This window comes from Bemisia tabaci, chromosome 5, assembly GCF_918797505.1.
Source record: "Bemisia tabaci chromosome 5, PGI_BMITA_v3".
NCBI classification, from domain to species: domain Eukaryota; kingdom Metazoa; phylum Arthropoda; class Insecta; order Hemiptera; family Aleyrodidae; genus Bemisia; species Bemisia tabaci.
Genome location: NC_092797.1, coordinates 29,535,161 through 29,547,516, shown reverse-complemented (window position 1 = coordinate 29,547,516; position 12,356 = coordinate 29,535,161). Strand labels below are relative to the sequence as shown.

General features: G+C 37.8%; 1 protein-coding gene across 2 annotated transcripts in view; it reads left to right on the top strand.

Moving 5' to 3' along the window:
• Positions 1-11,252, top strand: part of LOC109037416 (tribbles homolog 2) — an 81,903-nt gene extending 70,651 nt beyond the window's left edge. For both annotated transcript variants that reach the window (XM_019052075.2, XM_072300518.1), the window contains exons 4-5: positions 5,360-5,551; positions 6,268-11,252. In XM_019052075.2, the coding sequence (XP_018907620.2) occupies positions 5,360-5,551; positions 6,268-6,505 (430 nt within the window). In that variant the 3' untranslated portion in view covers positions 6,506-11,252. The remainder of the gene's footprint in view (positions 1-5,359; positions 5,552-6,267) is intronic.
• Positions 11,253-12,356: the final 1,104 nt, after the last annotated feature.

Here is a 12,356-nt window from a genome sequence, read left to right as displayed (position 1 = left end):
AAATTTTGCCGTGGAGCTTTGACATTTTTTCTTCTGTATAGCTGCAACATCGAGTTTTTCCAATTTCAAGAAACTCGCTTAAAATTGGCCTTGTAAATTATTTTCTTGAAAAATCATGCCTAGAAAAATATTGCATTTTTTTTTTTAGTTTCGAAATCCAAGAAAACGTATCACCCTGTTATGTTTTATCCGTTATAGCCACCCCCCTCTACTCACTTCAAGCTTGACAACTTGCAACAACCGGACCTTCCTCCACCCTCCCTCATTCCTTCCTCGCCACCTATGATAAGCCGCGCATTACGTATCCAGAGCGGACGTCATAATCATTTTAAAATCGAACGATTGAGAGATGGAATCAGAGATAGGAACAGGGGGGCAAATAGGCATGCTTCCATTAATCACGCCGCTGCGAGGGGCGCGCGGATCACGGGGCTTGGGAGCCGGAGAAGGCGGTGCAATTGGGTCAGTTGGCAGTTGTCTTGTTGAAAATTAAACTAAGTGATCACAATACTTGCACACATTCGTACTCGATTCAAAAGTGGCACCTTGCAAGAGCAAGAGGAATCGTTTCGGGTGATGAAAGTTGATCACGTGTTTACATCAGCTTCATTGACGCCGCAACGCATTTTTTGCCATTTTGTACCGACTTATTTCTATCTTATCGGAGCGGAAAGATTCATTTTTATTTAATGAGACATTAAAGTCGTAAATACATCGGACCAATCGTCCAAATGGTTCCCTAGCAAGCAAAGGCACTTCTTTTAGCAAATTTCGGACTATGAATCCAAGAGATTTTTTTTCCAGTGTATAGTAGTATAGGAAGGGCTCTCTTCCTAACGCTTTACTGATGTTATTTTCCAAGACAGATGCTGCGAGCTGATCGTTGAAATGTATAGACAAAGCGATAGACAAAGAGGACATAATGCGTGCGGAGCGATCTTATTGGTTAATTTGGATGGTTCTTAAAGACAAAGGGAGAAAATGATGGTCTATAACCAAAGGGTCTCTCGTGAGTTGCCGTTAGTTGGTCTATTACCTACCCACCTCCTTTTTCCATCGCAACCACTCGCTTCCACCAATAGAAGCCCTCCATATCCTTTTTCAGGGTGTCTAGCATCAGGATTTTCCCGATTCTCAGGATTTCATCAGGATTTAATCCCGATTTCATCAGGATTTGAGGAAAAATTGGTCGGAAAATCAGGATTTGAGTAAAGTCGGCCGTCCGATCAGATTTTTTTATCGAGCTATTTTTGCGATATTAATTTTTCTCCGCAAATAATCAGGATTTGATCAGGATCTGGAAAAATTATGAAAGCAGGATTTAGCAGTCAAAAATCAGGAAAATCAGGATTTCCCAAAATGAAAAAAAAACTAGACACCCTGTTTTTGTCCATAGTTTTGTCTATCAATTTCAAAAATCAGCCCGCAGCTGTCCGAGACGGAAAACTGCCGATTTCAAATTGTTGCGCTGCCTCTGTCGCCCTCCGCCCGCTTTTCCGCGAACGGGGGACGGCGCCCCCCTCCAGGGGGAATTTCCGCACGATTTGTCTACGCGGCGACGAGTGCAAGGACCGCGCCTCGGGGAAGATTTTGCAGCCGACTTCCCTTCACTTAGAGCAGCACACACTGGATATTAAGATTAACACACAGTCTCCCACCCTGGATTCTCTGAAACCTTGATTCGGAGTTTATTTAATATTTATTCAGTTCATGAGCGCCGTGTCGAGCTCCAGCCGCGGCGCTGCCAGTTAAGACCACCCGTGCCCCTCGCAGAGCGCCCCCCCTCAATCCGTCCTCGACCCCCGAAAGTTCGGGTGGGTCCATTTCACGAGTTCGTATAACGCTGGACAATCGGTTCATTTTTTCGAGAGAGGGTATTTTAGGATGGAGATTTTCCACGAAAGTCAACCGGCAACACTGCTTTATGTTGCGACGCAACTGTCAAGTGATGAAACGGCGATCCCCCCCTCCCTCCCCCGTTTCCTTTGGTGTTTTTTCTTTGCCTTTTCTGACTTTTATCGGGTGTTCAATGCGTTATCGATGCTCTTGTTACGTCACTGGTTCTGTGAGCCTGCATTTCTCATGGGGCGCGCATGTAGCGCACTGAGCTTGGGCATGGACAGAAGAGATATAGTTCATCTGTACTCGACAAGGCTCGGATGTTAATCCGTGGCAATAATTTTGACACATGCGCCTCTGCAATGGTGGCATTGCTGCGGGTGGCAGATCCCTTTAAAATGGACTGCATTTTGCAACTAGGAATTACAATTTCTGGCTCATTTTAGAAACGGCATAAGTTCCGTAAGTTTCCTGGGCAGATAGTTGCTTTTATGGATTAACCTGAAATTGTAGTTCCTAATTGCCAAATGCAGTCCAATGATGGAATCACAGTCGTGACGTCACCGAGAGAGAGATGATCCGAAACGTTCGAACTCTGAGCTGACAGTTTGTGTACCCGTATCCAGCCCGCAATAATAGCTCAACTGAAGCTTTTTTTAGGAAAGAGATTTTCATTCGGAGCGATTAGATTCATTGATTTTTTTTTTTATAATCGTACAAATAGCAGAATATGACAAGTGCTCAAAAATCGACCTCGAAAAATTAACCATTTTATTAAAAAATAATTTGGGGTATAAGGGCCCCGCATGCCAGGGGGCCACAACCTTAGATAGCCAGGGTGTGTGCAAGTCCGGAAATAGTACTGAATTTTTAAGGGCGGTCCGGAAGTGCTGGAAAAGTGCGGAATTCCGCAAGAAGGTCCGGAATTTTTTAATTTTTTGTCATTTTTGTCGCAATTTGAGCGGGAAATTCAAATTTTTTAAATTTGCCGAATTTCGCCTAATGGAGGTACTGAAAAAGTACTGAATTTTCTGTTGAGGTGGTACTGAATTTCTTGGGAATGCACTGAAAAAGAACTGTAAAAGTACTGATTTTTGGCCAGCCTACTTTAGCAGACAACCCTGATGGCCATCGCTCTGGACCAACGGGACAGTCCCTCGAGGGGATCAAGTTGCGCGTCTTTTCCGTCGGACAGAGGCACATGTTTCTGTTTTTAAATTTTGTATCTATTTTTTGTGGACGCTTTTGGTTTTTTTTTTTTTGAAATGGGAGCCGGGTTTCGGGTGGACGAGTATTCGTAATGGGTTGCCGCCGCGCCGCCAGGTCTATCGCCATTAAATCTCGTCAATAACCTCGCGCGCATGTTGACCAATTGTTGACGCAATCGCACTACAAAGATGTTTCAACGGCGTTGCCAAATAGAGTTGCGCCAGCCGGATGATGTCAGCGCCCCCCCCCCTTTCCCGCCGCGACGCGCTACTCCCGCGCGGCCTCTGCCTCTGCCTCGTGCTTATGGCTTTTTCGAGGCTTCTCCGTGAGGTTCCCGGCTCAATGCCACCCTGCGGCCCGGCTCGGAGTCTCCCGCCATGGCGAGCTCGTGTATTGGTCAATTTCGGAACCGCCTCGTTGTGAGCACGGCTAGAACCTGCGAGGAGATGAGGAGCATCGTTTCCGCGTTTCTGGCAAGGCGGCGTTTCATCCAAATTCTAGAGACCAGAGGAAGAAAGGGCAACGTCTACTGGCCCTGGTAAAAATTGGCAGTAGAATCTGTGTTCCAAAATACCATAGACCTACAGCCGGCTGCAAGATTTCCAATAGCTTCTATAGCCGGCTACACAATTTCTTATAGCCTTTTATAGCCGATGGCGATTAAGCAACAGCCAGGCGATAAAGTGTATGCTAAACGTTACTAATTACGGATGCTAGGACATAGTGAGTTTTTGGAATACTGCTCTCTTTTTGGGCCGTAGTATCTTGATTTATTTTGCGAGGAAAGCTCCGTACTTTTGATGGATGCCTGCCATTACTAATATATTAGAGCGCCTTCAGTTTCGTATGATACTGTGCAATACCTCTGGTGTGAAATAGTTGCTTCAAGCCCCGGGTCAGGCGGGCAGCCAGCGCGAAACACGCATTGGCGCCTACAAACCTAACAGGGATACTTCACGCGTTGCGCAATGCGTGAAGTATCCCTGTTAGGTTTGTAGGCGCCAGTGCGTCGCCGCTCCGCTTTGTGTTAGGCTCTAATATTTAATCTGGCGGAGTCAGCGTTATTCAACTCATGATTTTGAAATGTTTGCACATCCTGTATGGATTATTCTCATTGTAATTGATGAAAATAAATATGTATTAAAGGAAAATATAATGTGTGTTTTGTAAATATTAAGGTGGTTCCGTATCAAACTTAATGATTTCCAAAGCACACGAATTTCTACACAATTTCTCATAGCCTTTTATAATCGATGGCGAAAAAGCAACAACCAGGCGATAAAGTGTAAAGCCCGGCGATAGGAACTATAGCCCGACTGCATAATTTTTCATCGCTTCGTATAGCCCGGCCGTATGATTTTCTTCGCATTCTACAGCCAGCTATATGATTTTCTGTAGCCTTCTTTAGCCAGTTATAAAAATTCCTATGGTATTTTGAAACGCAGCTCTTATCGCCGATTTTTACCAGGGGGATGGGGGGGGGGGCAATATCTACTGGATTGGGCGGGGGGGGGGGGGGGGGGTTGTTCAAGATTCGTCTCAAATGCACTTAAATTCCTTAGAATCGTTCACAATTTCTCGTAGAAGCGGTCAACTTTAAAATTTTGGGGAAGGAAGATGCAACAATTTTTCTGGAAACACTGAAAGTGATCAACATTTTCGAAAGTTTCTCCCACTTCAAGGTAACATCTGCTGGATTGTGGCAGGGGGACAAAACCTACGAGATCCCCCTGTAATGCACTAAAATTCATTAAAGTCGCGTAACATTTTTCGCAGAAATAGTCAACTTTAATAATTTTTTTTTTTTTTTTTTGGGGGGGGGGGGCAAATATCATTATTGAAGCCGTAAAATTGATGAAAATAGTCTAAAGTTTACACGGGGTCAGTTTTCTAAATAAAAACTGAGAATGAGAGGAGGGGGGGCCAAAGTTGTACAGGAAATTGCTTATCTCTTGATAAGAAGGTCAACTTTGAAATGCTAGAAGGAGAAGGGGGCCAAAGTTGCCCGAAAAAAAAATCGTCTTCGATTGTACACCGATGTACGGAGACATGCTTTCATTATCCAGCTCCGTTGCTGCATTTTTACGGTGTTTTTACCTCTCATAAGTTTCCCGAAAACATTTTTTTTATTATTCCTGCATGAAAACCAGACTCTTAGATCCCAAACCCGATCACAGCCGCAAAATTTATCCTCATTACTTCCTGTACCAAGTGAAATCTTCCGTAGTAGTGTACATTTTCAATTGATATGCCTTAAAATTGATTGCTTTGCCATACATAAAGTCTAAATCGCTGGATTTGTTTGTTTCAGGACGGAGTTGAAGTTAGAAACCTTTGAAGATGCCGTAGTGTTAGAAAAATCAAGCGATGACGTACTCCGAGATAAGAGAGGATGTCCCGCCTACGTTAGTCCTGAGATTCTACGGACTCATGCAAAATATTCAGGAAGAGCCGCAGACATGTGGTCCTTAGGCGTTATCCTCTACACAATGCTAGTTGGCAGGTGAGTCATTCTTACTTTTTCGTTTCGTCTGCTCTCGGACTTCGAAATCAGTCATCGTATGCCACATGAGCAAGGGATCAGACGAAAAAATCTCTAGCTCGTCGACCTCAAAAATAAAACTGAAGATTTTTTATGAAGAGAGTGATCTGATCTTCTTTTTAATCGAGTCTTAAAAATTTCACACATGAACCCGTACTTTTAGAAATAACGTTGTTTCTTACTTGAAAATCTTACTTTAAAGTATACTCGAGTAACGACTTTTTCTGTAAATTTCTGTGAGACTGGGGCGTATGCCGTCTGATCGCTTCGCGCCTTACAGACGTCATGCGTTACGTGTTACCCCCATGATTTTATGTATTATATACCTAGAGTAAGATATTCATGAAGAATTGTCTTTGATTTATACGATCAAATAACTCATTTAAAGATTTTTTTTTAAAAAAAACAATACACATGAAAGCACTTGAAGTCGCAGTTTAAAAAAATCCTTTAATTACCGTCGGTAGAAAAATCAGAAAAAATTTCCTATCTGTTCTGTGGAACCTAAAAAATGCTCAATGTGTTGTGCGTGAACTCTGTATTAAAAACACGATTGTAGCAGTTCATAATTCTTAATGAGTCAAGTGGTTCACTCATAGCACGCACCAAGTTTCAAACGTTTTATCATATTCTCTGTACATCAAGCAGGAGCTAATACACACCTTTCCTTTTTGCAGGTATCCATTCTCAGATAGTCAGCACGCAAGCCTTTTCTTCAAGATCAGTCGCGGGCATTTTGTTATCCCAGAATTTCTATCCTGTCGGGCAAGATGTCTCATCACCAGCCTTCTGCGGCTGAACCCGAATGAAAGGCTCACAGCCTCCGATGTCCTACTACATCCATGGTTTTCCTCAGGCAATGATCAGTCTCGCACAAGCAGTAATTTCGACCAGGTCGTACCCGACATGAGCTGATCACATTAATTAATTTATTGTATTTATTTGAAATTCCCTTGGGTATAATGTGATGTTGTGTCTTACAGACCTACTCTGACAGATGTAGACACAATTTTTAGTGCGCAAAAGTATGGGATAAAAATCTTTTTCACAGTGATTCACTGCAATTGATCTCATAAAATTTAATTAACCGTTGCGTGTAATTTATTTTTAATTATGATTGTTACTTAATTGTAATTTTTCCCATCTCGCCGAATGAGATTGAGGGAGGCGTCGGCTTGAAGCTTTTTTACTAAAAAGTTTCGTTTTCGTATGCCTGGCCTTTTAATTTTGTCTTTTTTTAAGGTAGCCAAACGGATTGTTAACTTATTTTAAAATCTTTGGAAATGATTTTTAAAATGTTGAAATCTCAGACAGTGATGTTTTTAAGAATTTAGCCCTGTAGCTTATTTTCGGAAATTTACTTTTTGAATGTCTTGGTGAGTAATGCTGTATAGAAAATAGATAACAGTGCACCGAAGTGATATCTTTTCCCCTTCATTCATTTTCAGACCTGATTTTTTTTTTAGTAATTTACTATGAAATTTTAATCAGTGTACAAACAAGTAGGTACAACAACCATGTATTTAAAATTTAGTCAATTTATTTATCCTAAACTAATGCAAAAGAGTCATAATGTGTTGATATGCAGATATACTCACCGATGTAAAGAAATTTAGGGTTTTGAGATTTTTTTATTTTTTATGTCCTGATTTTAAATGAGTTTCATGGGATTCGAAAGAGTATGAAATTAAATTGTTCCACTCAGCAAGATTGATGAGACATTGATTCTTTGAAAGTTTGTTTTTTATCTGATCAATCTTTGGCAAAAACCATCAATCACAACTGCCCTCATAAGCATATAAATGTTATGACTTTCTCCAGGCTTGTCATTTAAAACATATTTAATAGTATTGTAATTTTACTCTGTTTCAAGAAGTCTTATCTCACCTCAAATTTCTCATCAATCTCCTTCACTTCCAAATTTTGTCGTGAGAATTTAAATGTTTGATTTATGAAACATTGACTCTCAGCAAAGGAGGGAGAAAAAATGTCCTGAAGCCATTGAGTTTCAATAATCAAATTTATAAATCTCTCTACTCATAATCTAACCTTGCTAGAGCAATTCAATGTAAATTCAAAGAGTGTATTATAAAAAACCAAAATTGAAGGTAGTTACAGTTAGTTTTTTACTCATCAATGAGTCTTTGAACTAAACTGAGATAAGTGAACAGGTCTTATCAGTTAAGCACTGAAAAGAAGAAGTTTAAGGGGTACACAAGGTCATCATTTCTACCTCCCTGTGTGGCTCGCAATTTTCTTTTCTTCAAATATTTGCTCCAACTCTGTCAAATTACACATCTTTTGATAGAATTATCTGCTCTGCTCCTTAAAGTTAAACCCAATCCAATTATCTCGCTTTTACTAATGGTTGGTGAAGTTTTGATGAGAGTATTTTGTGTTACTGATTTTTAGCTGAAAGAAGCAATAAGTAATATTTTATTGTCATCCAGGCAGAGATAATTTTTTCTAAATGTGGTGAGATTTTTTATTAGCCACTCCTTTGCTGTAACATAGGTAAAACCTATGTAGATGTCCTTTCATCACAGGTAGTAATGCCTATATATTGTTTTGAGATGAGAATCTGAATCAGAGGTCTCCTAATTTTAATGGCTTAATGCTTTTTTTGATTCTTAAAAAAAGCAGCCGAAGAAAAATTGTTTAGCAATTTTATATTTTCAAATCATATCCTTTTTAATGATCTCCTTTTCCTCGGAATAAGTGTCATAATTCTTGTAGGTAATGATCTTAAGGACCATAACTATTTCTTGGTGTGTGAGAACAGCCACCTGGAGAAACTATTTAACTAAAGTTTGTTATTTTTCTTGTTATAATGCATGTTATGATCAAAAGTTATTTCATGGGCTTATTTTGCTTCATCCTCTATTGAATGTCATTCTGAATTGTGAGTCAAAAAAGAAAAAATGAATTAATTGAAGTGTTCTGAAGGGTTTCACGTACAGACTTTAGCAAAGATCTTATACCATCTAAAAGTCTTACTTTTCAATCTGAGATCATTCTATCTAAAATTCCACCAGATTGTAATACAGACAGTTTCTTGATTTTTCCTTTTAGAAAGAAAAGATTCCGAATATTTGGCACATTTAGGTTACCTGACTGATTTGTTTGTGCAATCAGAGCTGAAAGACTGAAAAAGCTGAAATATTCCCCTCTCTCCTAGTGTTTAGCGTGTACAGTAAAGTAGAGGCAAATTAGGATTTCTTTCTTTTTAGGGGAGAAAAGTAAAAATCTTCAAAGTGTACGTGAGTATCTCTAAAGTAACTGCATATCGATACAAACTTTACAGAAAAAATAAATTTTTGGTTTATGCTCCACTTACCTCCTTTTTTGGTTTCTTTTTGGGCACCTTTAGACCTGAAGTACACTATATCGGTGTGTAGGAAGAGTAACTCATTATATTAATGAATAGGAAGAAGCAACCTTGTGCTGTTGTAACCCAGGTCTGTTTTCGTAGTTGTTTCGGGAAATGTTAGAACTTTTACCACCAAAAATAATCTATGATCAGTTAATGTAATCATTTTAATTTTTGGAAAATACAAAATTATTGGACATGGTGTAAGACTTCGAAATTGGCTCTGTCATAATCCATGGAAATTTTATGCTCTCGGTTATGCACACCAAGTCTAAATATCAAAACCAACATTTTATTAAGTTATAACTAGCATAATAGCAAATGACATTGTGTTTCACATTGTCTCATCTCATATTACCTATTATGATCTTTTGCCTCATTCAATACCAGCTACACCATCAAAATTCCTCAAGTTTTTTTTTTTTTTTTTTTTTTTTTTTTTTGAGAAGTGACCGTGATGAAAATCGCAGGTAAAGAAGCAAGTTGATATATTAAGAAAAAACCAGAAATACCAAACCAGCAGTAAATATTGTTATTTTGATTTCTCGTTTTTTCTTCTGGGTGATTTGTTCATTTTTACTGTATTCATTCTTGTTCATCCCGTGTATTAGAAAAAAAATAGAGGGAGGGAAAGACTAAGGAGCCCCTTTTTCTGTTAGTTCTATTGATTTAGCCCCACCAATCAGTGTTATTTCTTTTTAATTAATATGATTAGGAACTAAGTCATGCACCCTGCTTAATCTTCTGTAACTCTTGTCATTGTTAATTGTTTGATGTTAAGAAGATTGTTGAATTACTTAAATCTCCTTTCCCTCCCTTTATTCTTGGAAGAATTTTAGTTTTATATCAACTTGGCTCCCCGTTCATTCTTGAACGGACAGTAATTGATTTTGTTTATTTATTTTTTCTTTTCTAAGAAAACAATTTTGTTAGTGACCACTGACCAGAGGATATTTTAGTGCTGATTTTCATTTTTTTAATCAAAGGAGTCTTTTAAAATATGATCCATCCCCGCAGTGTACCAAGTTTGTAAGGTTTTCTCCTTTTTAAAGTACAAATGTTTGAATACAAGCCCTCTCGGATTCTTCTGTAAAGAAGAAGGGAAGAATCTGAAAAATCATTTACTAAAAATTTTGATCATTGCAGAATCTTAAATGTCCCAAAAATATTTTTACTTTTTTTATTAGCATTGCCAAGGAGAACAGGCATGTTCTAGAAATGATTGCCTCAATTAAAGTATATTTGTTTCCAGTTTGACTCAATAGGAGAAGTTGCTATTTTGTTTCAAGCAATATGTATCGAAGCAATAGTTTTGCAACATCCATCTGCTTGTCTGATGCAGTTCATTGAGACCTCATTTCACAGATGCATTAGTCCCGCTCCAAAGAATGGCGAATCTCTAAGGTGCATCTCATATTGAAATGTATCTAACATAGATATTTTGTCAGGAATCAATTCTTAGCAAGTTATTCAGACATTTTGATTTTTGGAAAAACCTAGGGATACCCAAGAGTTGGTACATAATTTCGTTTCGTTAAAAGTTTTTTTTTTTCTATGTTTTCTGCTAATCTTTCATTCTGAAAAGCTAAGTACAATTTTTTTTCTCTCTCTCCGTATCTGGAAAAATGATCAGAGGAAGAACCATGACAAGACTTGAAATCAAGAACTTTTGAAAAGAAAGTGAAAGTTGGATCACCATTTTATACTTACTAAAATTCTCCAAACTCCTTATTTTTAAACCCGAAAAAATACAGAATTTTTTTAAATCCCTTCTCTGTTCCATTGATGCATTAGCACGACCTACTTTGACGAACTATCCCATCTCTACAATTATCAAGGCGAGTCAAAATTATATTCATGAGACATATTTATGAATAAATTAGATTAATCTTGGTCTCGTTACTGTGCTGTCTGCAGATTCGTAGATGTCATCAAGAGAAAACAGAAAATAGAAAAAAACAAGGCTATGTGAACTGAATTTGTTAAAAATTTTAGATAACCTTGGAAAGTTTAGAAATCGAAACCGAGGTTATGTTGTAAAAGCATCTCTAGCTTTTTAGGTTTTTCAACCTTGTACCTAGATAATTATTTTTTTTTCTTTCTTTTTTTAATGTTAGGTTGTTTTTATTTCCTCTAATCTCTTGATTGTGATTTTGTAATGATTCTGAAAGCTAAAAAATTTCTTTGCAACTGTAAAAAGCGTGATATGTTTTTGTTTTCAACTCATTTAATATTTGTAATTGTAAATATTTGTGTACATATATTCTAACTAATAAATGTTTCAGTCTTGAAGTCTTGCTGATTCTTGAGATCGAAAAATTCCTTTTTAATTTTTTGTTCAGCTTCCTTTTACAATTTGTCTTCTTTTTTTTCCAATTTTTTCTTCATTGTGATGTTTAGGCAGAACTCAAAGTTGCATAAAGTTCATTGAAAGAACACTTTAATTCAGCTAAATTTTCTCAATTCTACAGAAATGCAATCCCATGCAACCAATTTGAAATTGTTTTTCTGCAATCTGACATTATTAGATGCCACTTAATTAATTAAAAGATAAAGTGCTCTAATAAAACTTATGATCTCAAAGCTTGGGTTTGAAAAGTATTCTTTACCCCAATGGAAAGTGACATCCAGGAAATTCAATTTGATCACCGATGAATAAGTATCTGATGTTTTTCAATTGCAAAATAACTAGTGCAGAGGAGAGAGTTATTCTATGACTTGCAACATGTATGCTCCATTTATATCGATGAGTGAGAGAGCTATATTAGGTAGGGAGGTGTATTCACCTCTACTTAAAGACGATGTTGATAATGTGTCACATGACCATTTTGTAAAATAGAAATGCTCATTTCAGAGGGAAAAAATTCTTCAACATTTAATTTTCTCTCAACCCATTAAATACAATTGAAAGTAAGCCCTTTTAAAAATACATTTTGTTTCTCAAATTCTATTCTATGAAAGGACATTTAAGCTGTCTGATTCATAGTGCTGAGTGCATTCCCTAGTTGCAACAACTGATGGAAAACCTTTCTTCCAAAATTATTTAAAAGACCTAGAAGTTATGTAGACGGAAACGCTTTTCCAGTAGGTTTGCAAGTAAATTTACACAGAAGTCTCACAAAAACTGTTGTAGAATCTTGTAAAAAAAGTTTCTGAACTCTTCTCTTAAACGTTTTAAATGGGTGTCAATAACCCACCGTAGATCTTTGATGAGTTTTACAGAACTCTCACTGAAATTTTACCTCTTGCAAATTTTAATTAAAAGTATTTTGAAGAAAAGCTTCCTTTCGCGTGAAGTTTTAATGCAATTTTTAGAAGCTGTTGCTACTAGAGTATTATTACTCAGTTATGTTCATGGTGTGCTTTCCATATGATATTCTGGAGTATTAAAAACCG